The sequence below is a fragment of the Vigna radiata genome, chromosome 9 (assembly GCF_000741045.1).
Source record: "Vigna radiata var. radiata cultivar VC1973A chromosome 9, Vradiata_ver6, whole genome shotgun sequence".
Taxonomy (NCBI): domain Eukaryota; kingdom Viridiplantae; phylum Streptophyta; class Magnoliopsida; order Fabales; family Fabaceae; genus Vigna; species Vigna radiata.
In genome coordinates, this window is record NC_028359.1 from 12,795,722 (window position 1) to 12,819,203 (window position 23,482).

At 30.6% G+C, this 23,482-nt stretch overlaps 3 protein-coding genes across 4 annotated transcripts; 2 read left to right on the top strand and 1 right to left on the bottom strand.

Annotated features, from left to right (window-relative positions):
- LOC106773719 (metallothionein-like protein type 2) lies at positions 1 to 1,077 on the top strand. Its single transcript, XM_014660462.2, has 2 exons — positions 1 to 144; positions 619 to 1,077. The coding sequence occupies exons 1-2, from the start codon at positions 80 to 82 to the stop codon at positions 791 to 793; spliced, it is 240 nt and encodes a 79-aa protein (XP_014515948.1). The 5' UTR covers positions 1 to 79; the 3' UTR covers positions 794 to 1,077.
- Positions 1,078 to 8,152: 7,075 nt separating this feature from the next.
- On the bottom strand, positions 8,153 to 10,381 carry LOC106773893 (mitochondrial import inner membrane translocase subunit Tim9). 2 transcript variants are annotated; one of them, XM_022786148.1, is made up of 3 exons: positions 10,096 to 10,381; positions 9,285 to 9,544; positions 8,153 to 8,815 (listed from the first exon to the last, which is right to left on the bottom strand). In XM_022786148.1, the coding sequence occupies exons 1-3, from the start codon at positions 10,188 to 10,190 to the stop codon at positions 8,775 to 8,777; spliced, it is 396 nt and encodes a 131-aa protein (XP_022641869.1). In that variant the 5' UTR covers positions 10,191 to 10,381; the 3' UTR covers positions 8,153 to 8,774. The 2 variants fall into 2 exon arrangements, with proteins under 2 accessions (XP_022641869.1, XP_014516143.1); XM_014660657.2 differs by having other exon boundaries at positions 8,170 to 8,815; positions 9,285 to 9,472; positions 10,096 to 10,364.
- Positions 10,382 to 16,573: 6,192 nt separating this feature from the next.
- On the top strand, positions 16,574 to 22,699 carry LOC106773373 (transcription factor MYB3R-3-like). The gene is made up of 9 exons (XM_022786256.1): positions 16,574 to 16,805; positions 17,187 to 17,332; positions 17,569 to 17,620; positions 17,855 to 17,912; positions 18,403 to 18,497; positions 18,578 to 18,681; positions 19,176 to 19,304; positions 20,838 to 21,953; positions 22,411 to 22,699. The coding sequence occupies exons 2-8, from the start codon at positions 17,193 to 17,195 to the stop codon at positions 21,904 to 21,906; spliced, it is 1,647 nt and encodes a 548-aa protein (XP_022641977.1). The 5' UTR covers positions 16,574 to 16,805; positions 17,187 to 17,192; the 3' UTR covers positions 21,907 to 21,953; positions 22,411 to 22,699.
- Positions 22,700 to 23,482: the final 783 nt, after the last annotated feature.

The following is a 23,482-nucleotide window of genomic DNA, read 5'->3' on the forward strand; positions in this document are numbered from 1 at the left end:
GTTTCCTTTGCCAAAATAACTAGTTTCAATTTGCGTTTGTAGTAAGCATTGTTATCGTTTTTTGTGCTTTAATCCGAAAATGTCTTGCTGCAGTGGTAAATGTGGGTGCGGTAGCAGCTGCGGTTGTGGCAGCAACTGTGGGGGGTAAGCCTTTTTCGTTTTTCATTTTTCAAACAATCTTTTTGGGTCTTTGTCTGATTTGTTGAAATGCTTTTCTTCTTAATCTTTCTGATTGTTGAATGTTTTGGTATTTTTGTTTGCTATTTTAGCTTAATTGCATGGAATTCTATGGTGTTTTTTCTTCTTACATTGTCTTTTTTACTTCTCAATGGCTGGATTCTAATATCTTTCCAAAGCTACCTTCTTTACCAAGATGTCTAAAACACCAACAAAACAAAAGGGCTTGACTGGTTTGATGAAATTAAAAAATTGAGAAAATAGGCTAATTTGAGGTGATTAAAAAGAGAAAATGAGAAATATTTTTAATTTTCATTCACATCTCAACCATTGAACTATACAGTTCCTTAGGATTAAACCATGCAAACAATTGTTTTTCTCTCTTGAAGGTTTCTGGTCTGTGTTACATGAAGATCTAATGTTCTTCTTTTAGTGATGCAGTTGCAAGATGTACCCGGATTTGAGCTATGCAGAGAAATCAACCACAGAGATTCTTGTTTTGGGTGTTGCACCTGTGAAGGCCCACATCGATGGTGTTGAAATGGGTGTTGCAGCTGAGAACAGTGGTTGCAAGTGTGGATCAAACTGCACCTGTGACCCTTGCAACTGTAAGTGAGGTGCAGATGACAGGATGAAGCAGAGATAACTAATAGTCGCAGAATAATAGCTGTGTCTGTGTTTGTTGTGTAGTGTGTTGTTTGATGTAATATCCTTTATGGTTTTCAAGTGGCCTTGGCTTGTCTCAAGCAATTTCCTATCTTATGTGTAATTTGTGGTGAGTGTCTCAGGCTATGGATGCTTTGTTATGTGTTTGGGTGGTATTTGATAAAGAACAATCAGTCTCTGCTTCACAATAAAAATAAATATATTATGAGAGAAAAAGTCCTTTTAGTTCTGACATTTTTTCTTCCTTTCACAGTTGAAGTATTTTGCCCATATCATCTATCTGTTCATTGAGATTTAATGAAGAATCTTAAAATTAATTTTCTTTTAATATAAAATTTCCTAATGTCAATATTAAAATTAGGGTTAAATATGTTTTTCGTCTCTCAACTATTGGTCGTTTTTGTGTTTAGTCCTTCTTTCAAATTATAGTACAATTTAATTCTTCAACTTTAGAAAACTCTGGTTTTAATCTTTTTTACCAAATTTTTTTAATTTTATTTGTTGTTTCAAACGCATTTCTCAGTTAACATTGAAGCAAAAATGTGTCAAACCGTGTAAACAATCCAAATGCTATAATGTAACAGTTTTCTAAAGTTGAAGCATTAAATTGTATTATAGTTTAAAAGAGAGACTAAACACAAAAACGACCAATAGTTAGAGGATGAAAATCATATTTAAACTTTAAAATTACAAGTTGGCTCCCATTTTTTACTATAAAAAAATATTTTTAATGTCTATAACATTCCATAATACTTTTTTATCATTTTAATAATTTTTTAAAATATAAAAATTGAAGGGTAAATAAAAAATTATGAAAGATAGATTTTTATACAATATTTTAAATAAAGTGCTTAAAAAAATATAATAATAACTAGAAATAAAGAGTAATAACAATAACGTACATACAAAATAATTTAGATTTAATGAATAAAAGATCAATAAAATTCAAAATATCTACAAAATTACATAAAAATATTCAATAAAACGAAAATGTCCATAGAAATTATATGACTAAGCCTCAGTTAATTCATGGATTATTTATCTATTAAATAAATATTCTTTTTCTCAAAAATTTGAGTTTTAAAAAATATGTAATGAAGAAAAAACCTTGTATGTATACAAACAAGTGTATATATATATATATATATATATATATATATATATATATATATATATATATATATATATATATATATATATATATATATATATATATATATATATAAATATATATATACTAGTGGAAATAAATGTAATACACTTGTTTACATAAGTATAAATATAAAAATACGTGGATGTGCAGCGAAATGGTTAGTGTGTTTGGACAAAAATTAAGTGACAGAGTTGAAGTATCTAAAAAACATTAGAAGGGCGATGCAAGCATATCTAGGCTTGAAACTCGCAGATAGCAGCTCCAAAACAGCAAGCAATGATGGTGCAGCGGAAAGAATGAAGAAGAGTGGTGTTTTGGTGTGTTTTTTAATGAAAAGAGTGTGTGAAGACCTCTCAGCTCACAAAGCCTTCCTGTTATAGAAGGAAGCTAAAGGAAAAGATAGAGAAAGTGAAGAGAAAGAGTGACTCAAGAGCATATAGGGGCTATGGAAGGAAGCTAAAGGAAAGGATAGAGAAAGTGAAGAGAAAGAGTGACTCAAGAGCATATAGGGTTGGAATCAAATTCTGCAGCATTTCACTAAAGCTCAAAATTGAAAAATTACAAAGGAGAGCCCTCTTATTTATAGATAAAGAGGGACCTCACTTCTGGCCTAATTACCCTCCAAAAATCAAATACAAGTTGAGCTTAGGCACCAAGTTAGTTGGGACACGCTTCCCACTCCAAGCACACAAGGAAAGCATGTGTAATTCAAAAATCTAATACGTAGTTGCTGAGTCAGGCAAGGTTTTGGTTAGGCCATTTCAAAATCTGGAAGGCAAAAATGTTTTGTATTTCCAATCCGGAAGCAAAGCTCTCCAATTCAGAAGTACCTCTATTTTCTCCCATTTTTAGCTGTTTTGCTTTCCTTGGCTTATTTAGCTTCTTGGATTACTCAACCATGGTCTCCAAGCTTTATTAAACCCTACAAAACAATAATATAAATGTTTTAGTCAACAGAAGAAGGATTTTTGTAAGTAACCTCCATAGAAGTAAAGTATTAGGTGATCCTTCTTCTTCTTGTATATTCCTTGCCATGGCTCTAGTAAGAGGTTCAATGTGATTCCTTGATGGTCTTCCATCTATGGGGGTTGAATAATGTTGATGGAAAAATTCTTTTCGCAACCCTTTTGATATAGCACGTAGTCGAGCTTTGATTATATCTTGTGAAAGCTTAGATGCTCGACCTAATAAAATTTGTATAAGATAGTTGCTTTTAACATGTTATTCAAAATGCATAGTACAGAGTTTTATAAGAACTTCCTTAGTTCAAGAGTAATTGTTTATCCTGGAGAGTTCTTGTTTTTGGAAATAAAAACACAGTTGCAGGTTTGTATAAGAGAAGCATTTAGGTAAGAGAAGAGATAAACGCACAATTTTTTTATCCTGGTACTCCAACTTAGCCACGTCCAGTCTCTTCTGTAAAGGGTTCCAATATATTCTCCACAAAATTATACCTAAGAATTTCACCACTCTTGGTCTGAGTATTCGCATCACTCCTGGTATGAGTATTCACACCACTCTTGGTACTATACTACCACACCTATAATTCCTTTGAGTATTCACACTACTCCTGGTACTAGACTATCGCGCCTTGATTTCTTCTGAGTATTCACATCACTCCTGGTACTAGACTACCACACCTAGATTTCCTCAACTCAAACTGAGTTTAGTTGTAAGTGTTTTAATTATATCCAGAACTGCAATCAAAGATTGTTTATAAGTCGTTCAGACTATTACTCTCCCAAAGAGGATATGATTACAATACAAAGAAGTCTAAACACTCACAGGTGTTTCTCTCTTCCCTTTTTCTCTCTTCCTTACAATCAGTAAGTAATATAACAATGAAGCTTGAGAGTGTCTCTTTGCTTGTCTTCTTTTTTCTCTTCTTCTCTTTTTTTGCTCAGATATGACCTTTTTCTTGAGCTCTTTCTTTATTCTCTTTAGAACGCTTCTTAGGATAGATATCTCGTTGTAAGCTTTGCTCTTGCTATCATCATGATTTTTCTATTGAAAGTTCTTCTATTTAATGGCTTCTTGAATAAATGTCAGTTAGACTTGAGCGTTTGCGTTGGTTCTTGTGCTTTCTTTTTCTTCGTGTACAACAACCGCTAGATAAGTCAACTTTGTCAGAGCAGACATGCTTTTTCAGTACTTTGCTTGAAGTAGGTAGTACGTCTTTTAGACATGGCTTCAAGTGAAGAACATTCTATGAATACCTCTTTTGTCTCTAACATCCACTTCTGATGTTTGATCTGAAGCTTTGTGGATGTGTGTAGAATAACTTATCTACAAATAGTAGAGTAAATTGTGCATGCAGCAGATGTGTCTTTTCTTATCACTTTTGTTGTTTTTGAATATTGAACATTTAATGTTATTTAATGCTTCCTCATAACAACAAAGTACTTTTTTATTTCTTACCGTTAAGGCATCATTTGACAATTAAGCTTTTCTTTTAAAGATACCAAGCGTTGAGTAAGACTCCATCGTTGTACGAAGTATATGTTTTAACTCATGGTACCGTTTAGGCAAGTAAATGCTTCTTGTGATTTTTGTCTCTTCTTTAGACATATAGCATTTAACTTGTTTAAGTTTCTTTGATGTTTTAGGCTTTTAATCTTTCAAAGTATTTTGTTAAGGTCATTTGTCTTGACAGTGTTTTGTTTTCAAGTTGTATTGAGATTGATTATTATTTTCGCATGTTTTTATTTATTTCAGGTAATGAAATAAAGTTTTAATTTTTTTCACTATATTGTGATGGTATCATACTTGTATTTATCTTAATTAAATAGTGTTTTTTTACCTACATGTGGCATCCTAAATTGAGGTGTTACATTTGTGGTATCAGAGACATATTTTCGAAAATCTTTTGAGACTTTTGAGGAGAGACCTTGCCTAGTTTTAGTCGCGTACCTTTGAAAGTGTGAATTGATTAATGTTGTATTATGTCTTTGTATTTTGATTATTATGATGTTTAGCTATTTTTGTTGATCTCTATGGCTTGTTATGGTGTTTTATATCTTTTTAGGGTGTTATAATTGTGATGCACATTCTGTAGAGTCTATTTTGAAGAGCCACGTGCTATGTATAGTAGTATTTGGTATGTAATTTGTTATTATTTTTTTTAATCTGATGTGCATTGTAAAGCTTGGAATATCGACCCAAACTCAAACATTCTAGCCTTAGTTCAATAAGAACTTAGACATTTGGTTGCCTCTCTTGCATGTTGAAGCATGGTGTTATCGGTGCATGACCTTGTGATGTGATCATAAATCGGTAAAGACTTGAAGAAAACATAAAGAAATAGAAAGAGCACAATAGGTTTTATAACTTGTATTTTGGCTTTTAATAGCATAGGTTTTCATAGGCTTGTATTTTGCCTTTCTAGTTTCTTTCTCTTACTTTGGCTGTAGAGAGGCTTATATATCCTTCTTCTCTTTGAAGTGCAAGCAATGTGAGACTTCACATAATTTGGACTTAAAAGAAAGAAGAATAAATAACTTTTTCTCCTTTAGTTGCTTGTAATGCAAGTTATCTCTTGTATAACTTTAGTTTTGATATTCAGGCATGTTAGGTAGCTTCTATACCTTTAGGATGATCTAGAATTAAGAGATGTGGGACCTAAAACAACCTTGGAAATTTCTTTTCATACACCTTTCGTTGAATGAATATAAGTGTGATTTTCATTAAATTGCATTTCTTTTTTTGAGAAAGAATCTATCTCTCGGCTTGAATTTTGGGTTTTATCTTGTGAAGAACAAGTCGCGATCCTCCTTGCACTTATCTTGGATCCTTCCAAGTGGCGTAGCTTCAATCTCCCAAGTTTCCTTTTCTCTTTTCTTTTTCTTTTTTCCTTTAATTCCATTTTTGTTCTTGTTTTTTTAGTTCTTAGTTTCCTTTCTACCTAGGCATGTTATTCCATATCATGTGGTATCTAGAGCCTTAGGTTTGATCATTGTAGGAATGCATGGTAGGTAGTGTAAGACCCGAGGAAATTATAGTAGTTAGGGAATGAAGTGGTTATAAGACTTGAGTATTATTGTTTGGTAATTGGTGTCTAATGCTTAGGTGTTTCTTTTTGTAATTATAATTGTTATGTTTATTATTTAATGTTATTGTTAATTAAGTAGAACACATGATTAGTATGTTATTTTGGTCATTGTATGTGTGTGTGTGTGTGATATTACCAATATGATGTGTTGGTTGTTGATAGAAAGGTGGTTTAGGATTAAATGGGTGTGGGTTCAATTTTAGAAAGAAAAAGAGTTGAAGGTAACTTTTGTTTATTTGTATTTTTGGGACCAAGGGCAACATAGTCTTTTACCTTTATTAATTAGTGTAAAAATTAATATAAGGAGGTGTAGAAGGAAAAAGAATAAAAATAAAATTTGAAATAAAATAGAAAAATTACGTGAATAGTTGTGATGTTTAATGGTTGTTGATATTTTAAAAGAGTAGTTAAAAGAGAATAAGAGAGGAAATCTTAGTGGTTTTAGAGATAAAATGAGAGATTTTATTGAAACCAAATAGATAGAGATAGATTAAAAGAAGATAAAAAGGAGAAGGGGGACTAAAGTCTGCACATTGTTCTTTAGATCTAAAAAATGAAATTGAGAGAGATAAGGGAGAGAAAAGACGTTTTCAAGGAGAAAAATGGAATAGCTACAGAAAACCTTAGTGCAAATGAGGATTTGTGGTGTTTTTAAAGTTAGATAAAGCCCTAGTTTTGGCCAAGGTATGAGGAAGCTTACCATTTTTTTGTTTTCTTATTTGTTTGTATGATGAATATGGTTGCTCTTAATTATCTTGAAAGGTAATGTTGCTTTGATAAATATGGATGAATGAAAATATGTTTTGTATGATGATAGGATTATATCATGGTTGTGCTGGGTTTTCCCTATGAAGTGAGTGTTGGGATGTATCTGAGTATCTTAATTGATGAGCATGAGAGTGGAGGATAAGTCTACTTGTTGTACCTAGTAAATCATGGTGCTATCTGCGGATAGGTGTTTCCTTTTGCCTTGTGTGCATAAGAACGGTTGTTCGGGTATTGAACCTTCCTTCTATAGAGGTGAAGGTGTCTTCATTGTCCTTGTATGACAGGATTACATGTTCCTTAGTTGGATTGTGGGACTACTCGAGCCTATCTGTATAGGGAATCCACATATTAGATTGTAGGAGTGGCTATAGTCGATGAGGTAGGGTACAAGAATGTGACTAATTCTTTCCACTACAGAGTTATGGTACGATGTTGCTCATGGTATTGTTTATGACTGGGATAGTCATGATGGTGGTGTATCTATAATGATGATTATGGTATGTGAGATGCTCCAAGTGATGCTATGTTGATAGCAACATCACTATAATGATTATAATAAGTAGTTAGCTTAGGCCCTAATATATTATACATAAGCAGATAACGTTGCAGATAGTATTGAGGCATGATCGATTCGAGATATGACAAGAAACAAACTTGAGATTTTTATTAAAAGTTATTGCATTTGAACTTTAAGACAATGTAATTGAAATTGTTTTATTTCCTTCATTATTTCATTGGACAAATGTTTTGAAACTATTATATTTTTCATAAATTTTATCATTTAAATGTTAAGGTTTTTAAAAATATATTTTTACCATTTTTTGAGTAACCCATGACACCATAAAATTTGGGACGTTACAAGTAGAAATATTTTTTTGCTGTCTTGTTTTCCTTTTCAATTTCGGCGTCAGATTAGTGGTCTGCTTGGTGTCTTTACGTTTTTCAATTTTGTTTCACCTATTTTGTGTCTCACACTTCATACTTTTCACTTTAGTCTGTCCAAAATGTCACTGCCTTAAATTCATGGAAAAGATATTAGAATGGTGAAAGTGTTAAGGAAGAAGGAAACCGGGAAATAACTTGAGAGCTAAAGAATATATGAAAAAGAAGCATCAACATCTATTCTCATGGTAAGTCAATTTTCGAGGACAAAAATTTGCAAGACCCAAGAAAATAAAGAATAACTATAAATAATAATGGTATGAATTTACTATATTTGTAATGTGTTGGGTGAATGCATGTAATATTGCCTTATCCAAACAAAATATTTTAAAAAAATAAAACAATTTGAAATAACATCAATTCAAATGCAATGTACTTGAATGGCTTAAAAATTGTGAATTTCCCCTCACAACACAAGGTTAAGTTAAACCTTCACAACTTCTACACTTTATAAGAGATGAATTAATCCTCCCAAGCAATTGCTCAAAACTGGTTTTCTTCTATTTGAATAGTTAGCTGCTAAATGTTAAGCAAATTTCTCATGCATATCTCTGATACATCATTTCCAATCGCGACACATCTAGCAATTGAATATTCTCATTAACATGAAAATTATGCATTAGCTAGAAAAACACTTGCCTTATCTTCTAGCACACTTTGCATCAGTTACCAAACGAGAACACAATTCAATATTCGGTCATGCCTTATCTACAAATAAGAGTAGCACATACTTCTAATTCATAATGTAACAGAACTAATACAATTGCAGAAATCATGTCTGTCAATATGAAGGCATCCATTTATTTTCCACCATTAATAGGTACCATATATGCGATGTATTTTGATCCTATCCTCTCACGTCGCAGTTTCTTTTGCGTCTTAAAGAACTAATATTACCTTTTTCATTCAATATTCTTTTTCATTAATAGTATACGCCGATATTGACTCCGTATAAGTCAATGCAAATTAGCAACTCACAGTATCAGCTCTCTGCTGAGAATTAACTCAAATTGCATGCCCTCAAGAATCAAGTTTACTTTCTGCACCTGCAATGATATGCACTGAGGAAGGAGAAGAAAACAAGAAATTTAGTAAATTGCAGTTTCATCTCCAATGTTGGAAGGTGAATTACAAAAGCCTTAAAGTAAAGGCCAAATACGAGAAGAAACAATGGATGACCTTGTTTGAAGAGAGAAACGGCCTGATTATTAAGCTAAAGAACCGCTCCAAGAAATATTGAAGCCTTGATATATATTTTTATATAAAATATATTATAAAAATCACAGGAATAGAAAATTGGAAAGAAAAGGTGTCATATTTAACTAAAAATGTTAAAAGAGCAATGTACACTGCTTCAAAGCAAGGTGTCAAAACCATAACTATAACAATTCCATTTCCTTTATTCTATCCAAGTAATTTCACAAATCACAAATGTTCCCGGTTAGTAAAGAGGAAATAGAGCACAAATATAGTAAAAAATGATTTCTAGGTGATACAAAACGTATAGTCCAGAGTTTTACTCAAAAACACCTTTATCTGTTGTAGATGCTTCTTGGGTGAGATCTGAAAATCTCAAACCAACTTGCGTTGAAAGCCTCAAGAACTTTTGAGCACATCTGAGAACACAAGTTTCCTCTTGCTTGGTCAGGGATTTCCGATAAAATGCATTCACACATTCCTTGAAGCATCTCTCTACTACTGAATTATACATCCTTAGACTGCAATTTTGTTGGAGCACAGAATAAATCAACAACAAAATCCACCGTATGCAACAAGGCAGAATAAAACTCCTACATTCACATCTTGTAAGTAGTGTCAATAATTTATGCAACAGAACATTTGTGCAAGTTCTCAGGAATCAAAGTGATAATTTCCACTCTGACTAATTTCTGATTCCCATTAATACATAATTTTCACTATGAAATTCAACAGATAGTAGATCCACTACGCACAGGTTAAGAATACAACGCCAAATACCAGAAACACAACATAATTCATAGTTTAGAAACCTTACACAATATTTGAAGCATCAATCTTCACTCATTTGAACAATAATAAAAAGTCAAAAACTGATCAAATAGAAAATACAAACGATCGTTCAGTATACATTATAATCAGCATAATCCAATAAAAGAATCGGATTCACTATTTTCCCCTAACAGGCAAAATTGTGATTCATTTAAAGCACACAAATCCACCTACACATACATGCATTCAATTTTGAACCACTGATTTATTATTTAAACTAAGGGAACTACATTACACATATGAACATCTCATTAAAACTATACAACAGAGTTTAAAATAATAAATAAATAAATCAAAATAATTGATCATTTACCTGTCTCGGAATTGGAGCTGGTCTACAATGGTGGACATTCTTTGCTTATCTTCTTCAGGAAAATTATCCAAGTCTGAAATTATTTTCTTGTCCATTTTTCGATCAAGGCGAGGTAATAGAGGGACAGAGGACGGGGTTTAGGTCTTTCGCCAGTAACGGCTCTGTTTGGTGAATAACAGAAAAAGAAAGCAGCGTCTATGCTTAAACCCTATACCCATACTTCATCTGGTCGGGTTAGCGGGTCAATCCACCCTACCCGTGTAAAGAAGTTACAGATGGAGTGTGAGGTTCCGCTATTCCGTTACATTACACATTTTAGTTTCTTAAGATTTAAAAATAATAATTTTTGGACAAATCAAATGTAGGAAATAGAAATAGTGAAACTATCATAACACCTTTATGGAATTATACTTATATTTTGTTTTTCTTAATATTATTTTTTGTCTTTATTTTCATCTAATTTGTTTAATGTGTAACATATTCTCTTTTTACTTTTAAAGGTGATTTCAAATTTTATACAATTTGATCATTTTTTATAATGACATCTAAATTATTAACTACATATCAACATAGTTACAGGTCAGTTTATGAATTGTTTTTCAATTTTTAATGTCTTTAAAAAAATTATTATTTTTTTAGATATTTTTAATTTAAAAAAATGTCTACATGTCAAGTCAATATTGACTCACACAGTAATGTCGGTGTTACATATCAAGTCAGTATTAAAGTTACATGTCAAGTCAATATTAATGTCACCTCTTAATGTTAATATCATTTGTATTCAATTTAGTTCAAATTCTCATTATTTTTGTTTGATTTAGTTTCCAATTTTGTTAATTTTATTCAATTCCGATTTTAAATTTAATAAGAAAAAATCGTCATTACTTTTAAAATTAGATGAAAAATTCTTCATTATTTTTTTACAAAAAAAATCATTATTTTTGAAATTAGAAGGATAATTCTTCATTATTTTTAAAACTAGAATGATAATTCTTCACTGTTTTTAAAATTAAAAGGAAAATTCTTCATTATTTTTAAAATAAAAAAAAATCTTCATTATTTTTAACATTAGAAGGAAAAATTCTAATTTATTTCTAAAATAAGAAGGAAAATTCTAATTCATTTTTTAAATTAGAATGTAAATTCATTATTTTTAAAATTAGAAGAATAATTCTTCATTATTTTTAAAACAACCTTAACCCTATTTTTTACATGTAGAAAAAATTAAACATAAATATAAGAGATAGGTAGGTTTCTCAATGTTTGGTCTTTTACCAAGGTTGTCCACCAATATAAGGCATAGCCTTGAAAACTCAAAGAGACCATAGTCACTCTTCTCACATCATATATTTGGTGGCACTCAAACAATTGTTCCACTTTCATCTCCCATTCCAAATATTCCGCAACATCATCTTTACCATGGAAGGGAGGAAGGTCAAGCCTAGGTTCCCTTGGATAATGTTCTTTTGTTCTTTGGGTTCTCCTAGGAGGTGACTGATAATGGTCATCTTAGTGATGACTGCTATAAAGCTCTTGCTTACTATGTGGAGAGGATGTGTCTCCAAGGTATTCTTTTCTTCTATGTGAAGACCATTTTGTTTTTGCCTTTGTTTTGATTGATCAAGAGTTGATCAATCATATTTTTAAGCTCACTAATTTCTTTCTCCCTTTGTTTGAACTTTCATTCAAATTCTTCCCTCAATTGCATATTATCATTGTTAGGTCCCACACTACCTTGTACACTAGATTGACTCGTACTCATGAAGTGTTTTAGAAAATATTTTCACAAAGTTTTCAAGAACTTACACAAGTTATGAGTGAAAGAGAGTTTTCACAAAATTTTATTGTTTTTGGATTTCTAAAGAGAATCTAAAGGTAAAGTTGTTCTAAGTAACTCCTAAGAAGCAGAGGTGAGTCACAAATGGACAAGCTTAAGAACCAACTCCAGCTCCTTCTTAGCCAGAGTTTCCTCAGATTATCTTTACCAAAGCTTCTAGGTAGAAATCTTTCAAAAGCTTTTTTAAATGTAAATTGAAATGCTCCTAAAACCAAGAGAAGGTTTAACTAGATGTTATGTTATCCTATATATCACAGAGACTTAACACATATAAATCATTCAAGCAATCAAGCAAAATAATAGAGATGCAAATGAAAATGCCAGACGATCCTAAGTGAAAGTGCAAGTGCAAGTTACACTTGGAGCCCCTTGACACACTTTCACACTAATGCACAAATTAAGGCTATTACAATGTTCAAATGTGAATGTGGAATTGCACCAAGGACATTTTCCAAAGACACTTGACCAAATATAAAAAAAACTACAAAGGTTCTGTGATATGGAAGCTCAATTACACTTGAATTGATGCCTAAAACTAGTATTATGCTTCAAACTCCAGCTCTTAGTGCTTGCCATCTTCAAAACAGAATTGGAAAGATCTTTTCATATTTTTTTAGGCTGTTGGAACACCATATTTTATCCCACTTTACAACCACCTACTTGTTCCAACTTCCATTTCCTAAAAGACTACCTTAGTAGGTATAGGCAACTAAGAGGCCAATAATTGGAAAATCAAGTGAAAATAGGTATGAAATAACAAGATTTTGTAATTTTTAGGCATTCATTACATAATCCATATTTTATTTCTTACATTTGTCTTCTAGAACTAGCCTTTAATTTTTATTCCTTGCATCATTCTCCATTTTCATGCATTATTTAGATCGAATTAGATAGAAGAATGCATTACCGCTTAGATTTTATTTCTTTTAATTTCATTTTCAATTCCCCCATTACTTTTAGTAGTTTAGCAAGGTTATTACACATTCTAGCTTAATGGGTACTGAGTCCACATATTGATACCTGATTTAATACTCGAGTTAGTACCTTATACACATAAGGGGATCGCTTGGATTTTGTTGGCTCTTGAGGCAACGAAAGAGTTTTTCCAAATTTTTCGAAACAATAATGCCCTACCAAAGAGAACCATCATCATGAGGGGCATTTACATTTATAGTGGTGAGAAAGAGTCCAACACTAGTGAAAGTGAGAGTAAGCATGAAGAAGAGTCAAATGGAGAGGACATTTATCCTTGTGACGAAAAACTTCTCATGGTGATAAGACTTCTTAACAACCAACCAAGTGTTCAACAAATATCCTAAAGAGAGAATATCATTCATACAAGATGTCAAATTAAAAACAAAACTTGTTCTCTCATTGTGGATAATGAATCTTGTTACAATTGTTGCAAAACTACATTGGCTGAAAAATTGAACCTAACTGTGATACCCCATCCCAAAACCTTTTATACTTCATTGGTTAAATGAAGATGGAAATATAACAGTTAAGGATCAAGTGAAAGTGCAACTTTCCATTGGGAACTTCAAAGATTAAGTTTTATGGGATTTAGTTCTTATGGAAGCATGTCGTGTGCTTTTAAGAAGACCTTGACAATTTGACCATAAAACCATTCATCATGGTCTTTCTAATGCAATAATTGTGCATCACAATGATAATAATTTTTTATTTCATCCTCTAGCACCTTCGCAAGTGTCTGAGGATCAAGAACAAATGGAACTCAACAAGGAATCCGAGAAAAAAAAATCCAATGTCAAGAAAAAAAAAAGAGTAGTCTTTAGGGATGAAACTGAGATGAAGGAGAGCGTTGTTCCCTCCCACAAGGTCATTCAACATGAAATTCTTTTGAATAGAAAGCTTTAGAAAACCTTCTTCATGTTCAACAACCTTCATACCTCCTTATGTATCAAGGAACACTCATGAATCATGTTGTAAGGGTATGCATAGGAAAGTTTGTAGTAGTATATTTTGATGACATTTTAGTGTATAGTCAAAGTTTGCATGAGCATGAACATCATCTTAAAGTTGTTCTCTCCATTCGTAGGGTCAACTAATTATTTGCAAACATTGAAAAATGCACATTTTGTGTAGATAATGTCATTTTTCTAGGTTTTGTGGTCAATAAACAAGGGGTTCATGTCGACCCTAAAAAAATAGAGGCCATCCAAGAATGGCCTAACCTAAAGAGTGTGGGGGAAGAGGTAGAAATTCCTTGCAAATAACCTTTTCTATTTTTTCATTTTAGAATGAGGTTAGTTCAATTATGTGTTTTATTGTTTGAGAGCATTTTTGCTTTATCAAAATAAAATAAGATTACAAGGTATTGTATTTATCAAATGGTCACTTGTGTCTTTCATGATTTGGTGTGCATTAAGTTATCAAATTTTATATAAGGGATAATGATGGTTTTGTACTCAAATGATTTTAGCACTTAATCAAAATCATAGGGTTTTAAAATTTTATCTAATAATGTTTTTAGATAAGACAACGCAACTTTGACAAAGATAAGACGACTTATATCCCAAGTACAATTTAGACTTGTCTTGATCTTGGTTGGGAATTCATGTATTCATCGGTATGAATAATGTTTGATTTTTTTAAATTGGGTATAAGAACGACGATAAAAATATACATATTTGTCCATTTTCGTTTCATAATCGTTCTTATACTTATCTTTTATTTAAATTACTAAAACACTCCTATGTTAATAGGTAACATAAATTGTTTAATATTTTTGTTCAATATTTACAAAGTTTACTTATATTTCTAAAATATTTTTCTCTTCTTACAATTTTGATTACACATTTTCTTTCTTTTTATACAATTTTATTCAAATAATATATTACATTTTAAGAAACACAAACCTTAAAATAAAATAATTTTAAGGACACACTTTTAATTAATTCTAATTCTTTTTAATATTTTTGTTTGTTGCTTACAATACAAAAATATATGAAATTATAAAAACATGGTTGTTCAAATAATAGATTGATGATTTTTCCTAATTTTAGGGTTTTTAAAACAATTAGGGTAAACTAGGTTTAGTCTTTAATTTTGGTTTTAGAATGAATTAAATTTTTGACAAAAAAAATGAAAAATAAAACTTAGAAAAACAAAAAAAAGGAGAAAAAGAAAGAAGATGAAGCATATTGAAATATATATCCACGAATTTATCAACAGATTTTTTTATGTTTTTTCCAACTATATTTTCTTCGATAATTATCAATGGATTTAATTTTTTGTATTTATAGATAAGTTTTTCTGTTGATAATTATTGAAGGATATTAGATTTTGTTAATAAATATTAGTGACTATATTATTATCGATAGATTTAAGTTTGTCAGTAATCTGTCGAAAAAAGGGACAAACTTTTAATATTTTTTAAGCTGACATTATTATCTATTTTTTTTAGTAATTACCTTTTCAATATAAAAATGTTTGGATTTGAATTTTATGAATTGAAACCCTTTTAAGATTTCTGTAATTAATTTTTTTCTTGATATTTGATATTGAAAAAGGAAGTATAAGAAAATATGTGTCTTTTAGACATTAAATCTCTAAGAATATTATATTTCATTTGATTTTATTTTTATTTTGTAAAAATCTAATTAATATTTAAAATAATTAGGAAACATGTACAAGATTTGAAAAAATATAAATCATATAAATAAAGTAGTTTTAAGATTTTAAATTTTTATTTAAAAATTAGTGTTCTTATATATATTTTTGTTAGAGCATATTATATTTAAAGGATACAGCAAAAATTTCATGCTTATTAAGTATGAAGGCGAGAATCTGTTTAAAAGATAAAAACCAAGATAATCATAGTTGATGTCTGAACTTATTTTCATCTTAATTCATATATAAATAATGAGATAACATTCAGAAAACATTTTAAATTTTCAATATCATATGCTTTAATCTTTTATCTCTTTTAATATATTATTTGAATTTAAATCTAATTAAAATGTATTTAATATAAATTATGAATAACCAAAAAAAAATATTATATCACACTGTATATTAGTTTTAATAAATTTAAAATGTGTTTGATATGCTTGAACATATTATTTATTATACATATTAATTTTGAAAATTTAAAACTTATTATATAATTTTTATTTATACAAAATTAATATTAACATTTATACTTATTCTGTACAAATATGTACAAAGGCAACAATATTTGATACCTATTAAATTAAAAATAAAACATAAAAGTCACACCGAGTTAGTTAATATACATTGAAGAAGAAGATATAATTTAATACATAAAAAAGAGTAACTGAATCTAAGAGAAAATTATAAATGCGAAACGGTAACTAAAGGGGTGGCTTGATTCTGTTTTCAATCTTTGAATGCTGATTGAATCCTGAATTAATTTTTCAAATTAAAAAAATGTTATATTTGAAAATAAGTATTATTTTTATCATTTGGAAACCAATTTTAATTTTTTTTATCTCAAATATAGTATCTGGATACTATAAATATATATTTTTGAATTTAAAAGGCTAAAAATATTTGAGAAAATAAAAGCAGATTCATTCTCATTGGTTAATTAATAAAAAAACAGCCTAAATTAGTTATCCCCTATTATTTTATTGTTTTTAAACTTAATTTGATTTTTTCTTTTTCTTTTTCCTTACGTGTTTTCAACGGGTTACCAGTTTTCTAAAGCCATTGTTAACTCTTTTCTGTAGCTCTTGGCAGTTTTTACCTCCTTTTTCCTCTCTATTCCCGCCACTTTCCTTCTAATAGGGGAGGTATCTCTTTTCTTTCACGTAAATTCACGGTTTCGTTTCCTTTTGTTTTTTTTTATCAACTTCTGTTCACTCTCAGTCTATCTTTTTCTATCAAGGTAAATTGTATGTCTTGAGTTTTTACGTTTATTTTTTTGTTGCCACTGTAGGTTTCGGCTTTTGGGTCACAGAACTTACTATGATTTGATTATTACTATTTGTGAGTGTGGTTAATGCCCATGGTTTTTTATAACGGTTTTTTTTTTTCTTTTTTGTTTTGGAGTTTTTTCACATTGGTAGTGCCATTATTTAATAACGGCTTATGGGAATTGAAGTTTTTGTCTTTTACTTCTAAAAGATTGAAACTTGTTGTGTTTTAGAGGGATTTTGATATTTTCATGCGAAATTCAATAGATGTATACAGTTTGCCGTTACATTTTTTAGGAAGTTATGTGCAATGGTTTATTGATTGTGATTTTGGGTTTTGGTGATGATTTTAGAAGGAGATGACTGAGGAGAAATCAGAGCAGCTTTGTTTGAAGAATAAACAAACCTATGCTCCTTCTAGTTCTTCTGTATCAGATGGAAATGACAGTGCTATTCCCTCATCATCAAGGAAAACGGGATCAGCATTGCCGTGTAATAGGTGGTAACTTTGTTTTAAGTTCTTTAATTGTTCTCCAGTATTGATCATAGTGTTGCAATTTGAGGGAACTGCAGTATGCTGTTTATATGTTGTTGCTTAATTTTACATGTTGTAGCAGTACCTGATTTTACTTTTTTCTTTGGAGAATTCTTTGTTGGTTTACTTCCTTTTTCATTGTTTTTTCTACAATCTTTCTGCACTGGATTTCATTTTGTGAATGCTTTAATTGTATGTAGGAGAACCACTGGTCCTGTTAGACGGGTAAAGGATGGTTGGACGGAAAAGGAGGTTAGTCTCTGGGAAGTTTGTTCAGTTGCCAAATCTTTTTGATTTAGTTTTTTAATTTTTATGTGCTTGCTTCTTAGGAATTGATTACCTGGTGAATTGGGATTACTAGATTTAATGACTGCTATATATTTGTATATTTATGGTTTAACTCATTGTATATTGAATTCAACATATTTGTATTCATTGCTACTCCTACTTGGAATTGAATTTAGTGCTTTCTTTAACTTGCTGCAGGATGAAACATTAAAGAATGCTGTTGAAGTTTTTAATGGCAAGAATTGGAAGAAAATAGGTACATACTTCTATTTGCTATGTAGTGACGACCTTTGATATTGAGTTAAAAAGTGTATCGAGTCTTTGAACTTGAGATATTAGAATTGAAGGACTAAGATTGTTGGTTTCTAAAATAAATTGCAAAATGACCCAATAAATATAGTTTTGCAGAGCTCCTGTTTACAGTTTTCCATTTGCAGAGCATACTCATCTGAACGTAAAAAAACTAGAATATATCTTAAAAGGCCTTGACGATGAACTTATTAGCTTAAGTCAAAAAGTCAGAATTAAACCAGGGAAACTAAAGTTCTTAAATCTCTATTTTCATCTTTCCTTAATGTTTGAATGCTTTATTTTTTGTGAAGGAGAATTCATATATGGGTGAACCAATGGAATTATTTTGTGTGATGTGACCATAATCATCATGTATGCAAGATCTTTTGTATTGAGTGCTTTCTGAAAGCATTATGGTCATTTCATGAAATTGATTTATCAAATGTTGAATCCAGCTGAGTTTTTTCCGGATAAATCAGAAGTTCAATGTCTTCACAGATGGAAAAAAGTTCTTAATCCTGAACTTGTTAAAGGACATTGGACAAAGGAGGTAAAACCTAGTCCTTTCCTTTTCCATTTTTGTTATTTTCTAACAATCGTATTTTCTAACTTCTCCTAGTTGACATGCAGGAGGATGATAAAATAATTGAACTGGTGTCTATACATGGACCTACAAAATGGTCTTTGATATCCCAATCATTGCCCGGTCGAATAGGAAAACAGTGCCGAGAACGGTAAGGCTAACTGACCTTTGCCTGAAATTTTTCTATCTTTTTTTAATTAATTCTTTGTATTGATAAATCCTAAACTTCATTGTATTATTTAATTAGAATGTTTAGCCTCTGAAGTTCTAAAACCTCTCATCATACTGTACTTAAATTTAAAGAATAACTTTCTTCAGAATATTATAAGATTTGACTACAACTCGTAGCTTTGTTTGTGTATGGGCTACTCAAAAGATTAAGTTGTACGAGCTTTGTTATTTTTGATTTACATTGTACGAACTTTTTTCAGAATATTACAAATTTTGACTACAACTCGTATCTTTGTTTGTGTATGGGCTACTCAAAAGATTAAGTTGTACGAGCTTTGTCATTTTTGCTTTAGATTTTTCCTGGTATTATTATATACTCTGTTGGTTAATAAATCCTTCATGAACATGAAATACATGCGCATTGGCTTTGGTATATATGTTCATTATCACGAAGTTAGTTTCAAACATTTACAGATGGTGCAACCATCTTAGTCCAGACATAAAGAAGGATCCCTGGACTTTGGAGGAGGAATTAGCCCTTATGAAAGCTCATTGTACACATGGCAACAAATGGGCTGAAATAGCCAAGGTTCTATGTGGAAGGTTTATTTTCCAATTAATTCTTTAGCTGTCATAAATGAAATTAAAGTCATAATTAACATCTAACAAGTTTCATTGAATGCTAGTTGTGGAGTTTGATTTATTGTATTATTATTCTTTCTCTCTTTTTAAATGATGAAAATCATTGGAGGATGTACTGTCATAAACTCCTTTTGAAGGAAATTTAGTTTTCAACCCACACACGTTCCATACAAAGGAAAAAAGACAGGGAAAAAGAATAATGTAATGAAGAAAAATGAATAGTCAGTAGTTGCTACTTTATCCATTGAAGACAATATTGATCTTACTTCAATAGTTATTAAAATATGCTTTTAGTCCTCATAAATATGGTCCAATTTGGTCTTAGTTTTTTTAACTTTTTTCTTATAAGTTATAAGTATTTTTATAGGGTGTGTATCACCTTGCTCACTGATGATGTAGCAATGATATGCCAAAATGCTGCTATTTCACCACTAAATGATGATTCAGACCATTTCAAATATCTTAAACTCTACAAGGCTCAAACATACAAATAATATTACGGAGCTTAAACCAAATTTAACCCATATTAACAAGAACCGAAGAATATTTAAGTCAATTTTAAATGGCAGTTCTTCCAGTTGAGTTTTCCCTTGAATATACGTAAAACTTTTTCTTTTATATTCTTGTCATAGTTTCTGACAGAAAATGGTTTAGGATTTTCTAAACCAACCAGTCTTTATAATAGAGGAAATGCCCTCTGACCCCTAACAGCCTGATGAGAATGCCAGACATCATCATAATGTAAAAGGAATTCTTTCTCTACTCCCAATGTGTTCAAGAGACTTGTTTTTCCCGTCTGATTTCTGTCTAAAACCAAAGAAGCTGTAGGTTATTTTATTGAAGGAAAGGTTGAGAGAGTGGAAAAAAAAAATATAAAACTGCTTATTTATTTTATTGAGGAGTGTTATTGCTTTTATAGAACAAATAATTGAACGGAAATGCAATAAAATGTTGGCATCTATAACCACTAACAAATTAGTGCTCTCAGTGCCTAGAAAATAGCAAATAAATCCTACTAATCAACATGACTTTTATTTTCCTTAAAAATAGCATAACATGTTATTTTAATTTGTTAATTTTCAATAGTCATCAATCAACTGTAGGTCTTTGTTCTTTCCTTTCTATTATTTATTTCCTATCATACTTCCTTTCTTTCTAACTAATACAACTAACATTCTTTTCTTTATAACCAAAGATTGAACAATCTTTAGCTGGAGTATGCAAACAGTTTCTTTCCATGGAGAGTTTATTTCTGTTGAAACAATGATAGATCAATCTGCTCAATTTCATTAAAAAGTATTTTTGTGAAAGTACTTAGGATTCCTTTTTTTGGTACAAAATTATATAGTTCATATGTAGAATGTATCACTATACAATAATAAATACTCATGTGTACCAGTCTCTATATATTCTTTTGTATTGTTTTCAATTGTATCATACATTGAATATATATTTTACAAATTTTCATACCCTTTACATTATTTTTTTCTGCAGGACTGACAATGCAATAAAGAATCACTGGAATGGTTCTTTGAAGAAAAAGAAGGATTTTTATTTAGCTAATGGAAGACTTCCGCCCATTCCAAAGAGCAGTATGGAAGTTGCTATCAAAGATACAGTTAAACATTCTACAACTAACACAATTCATGTTTATTCGAATAAAGGATTAGATGCCACTGTTGCATCGTCATCTAAAGCTACAGACATTACTAAGCTTGATAACAGTGATAAGAATCAACTAGAGTCCTCTGGAATAGTTGGAGAGGTTGGAGATTCTTCTAGTGTTCCACCAAAAAAAAGTGCTGATTCTGATTGTGTACACTGTCATAGATTATTCCACAAAGGTCTCTGCTGTAGTAACTTGGAATCAGGGTCGGGAGACAATTTTAAAATAAACAGGGAGCCAAAATTTGTGAATCCTGGACTCAATGCTAACCAGAGAATTGATCATTGTCTGAATTATAGTGATATGAACGGTGACAGATCAACTAGAATTTTTTATTCAAAGGAAAGTCGAACGTTTGGTTCTTTTTGTCATGAATCATCACGGCTTGATAATCCACATCCTTCAGAATCTCTTAATTTTAACATGTCTTCTGGCTTGCAGAATGAAGACATTTCTTCACCAATGAAGTCATCTGCTGGTTTCGTAACTCCACCTCATGTAAAGGGAATTGAATCATGCTCAGAATCTATTGAATCAATACTGAGAAAGGCAGCTAAAACATTCCCAACTCCTTCAATAATAAGGAAGAGAAGAAATGGAGGTGAATTACCTGCCACTCCCAGAAAGCTTGCAAATGCAGTTAATTCACATGTTTGTAATGAAGAAGTGAGAACAAATGATATTTCTTGTTCTGGAGTTGTGGGGTTATCTGTCAGTCCAGCTAGCCATGGCCATGGGAGTAATATTATTCAAAATAATGCTTTGAACATGACTCCTCCATACCGATTACGATCCAAGCAAACAGCTATTAAGTCTTTGACGAAACAACTTGATTCTGCATTTTACATGGAGAGAAGTGCTTCTGATATGGAAAAGTCTACTGAGATAGTATTGTGATGACTGAAGATAGTCTTCATAAAACAAAATTGGCATAGACATAGTTTGTAAGTAGTACGTTCTTCTTGCTCATTTTCCTTTAATTGTTCATTTAGGTTGAAAAACAACTTATTCTTATAAGAAAGAAGGTCAACTGACTGAAAAACTCAATTCCCTAGGAACATAAGGTTTTGTTCATATTGGTTGCAGTATAATATTGTCATAGAAATTTTAATTGAATTAGCAGGAAAATATGCATATAATATGTTAAGATCTTATAAATGTGAAATTAAAGGATTGAAAATGACTTGTTTTTCATGAGCACTTCTCTTCTTCCTTAAAATGACAATGCAACTTCAATGGAGCTAAAGACATGGTTATTTGAATATGATTTTCTTATCGTTGTTCCACCTTAGAAAGTTTTTTGGAAATTAATAACACATTTTCCTTGCTTTAACACATTACATTTTAAATTATCTTAATATAGCATTGCATTTGCAGTATTTAACTGAATTTTGATAGCAGCTTCTCTGCTTTGTAGGGATTGCCATTGGTCTTGCTGAAGCTGATTGAATTTTGACAACAGTCTGACAATTTTGCAAGTGCTATAATTCATTGACGAAGCAGAAACCGTTACACGTGTATATTTCATTTGATTGTGGATATATAGTTCGTATGGTTTTATACTGTTCACACAAGTTTTGTAGATATTTATATACCTTGAGAAATAAATTGAAGGCAAATTTCAGAACAAACTTTGATTTTATATCTTATATTATATATAGATTTAAAGCCCTTGTTGAATGAACCTTGTAGCAAGTGCAGTCACAATAGCATTTCAAACTTGTGCATAGTTTGCCACTGATTTCTTACACCCACGAGAAAAGCCAACAAAAGATATGAAAAACAAATCATAGAACTTTAAGATGAAAACTTAAAGGAACGAATCGGAAAATAGACACTGAATATAATTATAGAGTTTTATACCTAGGTTGGAAATGCTCCCAGAATTCTTACTATTATTTTTACAATACATAATTCAATGTGAATAGCTTCTAAATGAAGCTTGAGAAAAAGGAACGAAATAAAATGTGAAGAAAGAAAATGAAAGAAAAGCTGGAGAAAAAACGAACCAAATAAAATGTGAGGAAAAAAATGAAAGAAAGAAAAAAAAAATAGAATGAAAGATTTTGATTATTTATTTAAAGAGAAATTGAAACTAAAATGAAACAAAATTGTCATTTTCAAAAATCATAAATTAATAAAATAGAATAAAGTAATTGTACAGACACAAAGTTATTTTTACAATTACTATATGGAGAGTGATGAAAGAAGTAAATTTGGAAGAGGCTAGTTTTACTTTTACTTTTTTTTTTCACTTTTTTTCTTTCCTTATATATAACTAAAAAAAATAGAACACGTACTATATGGAAAAGTGACATTTATTAAATCTTACATATCATATACAATAAAAATTAAATAAAAGTCACCATATTCTTTTACCTCAATCTAAGAACACATTATATTTGCTTCAAACGTAAAAAACTTTAGAAACGTCTACAAACTATCATAAAACCTCTCGATATTTATTTACAAA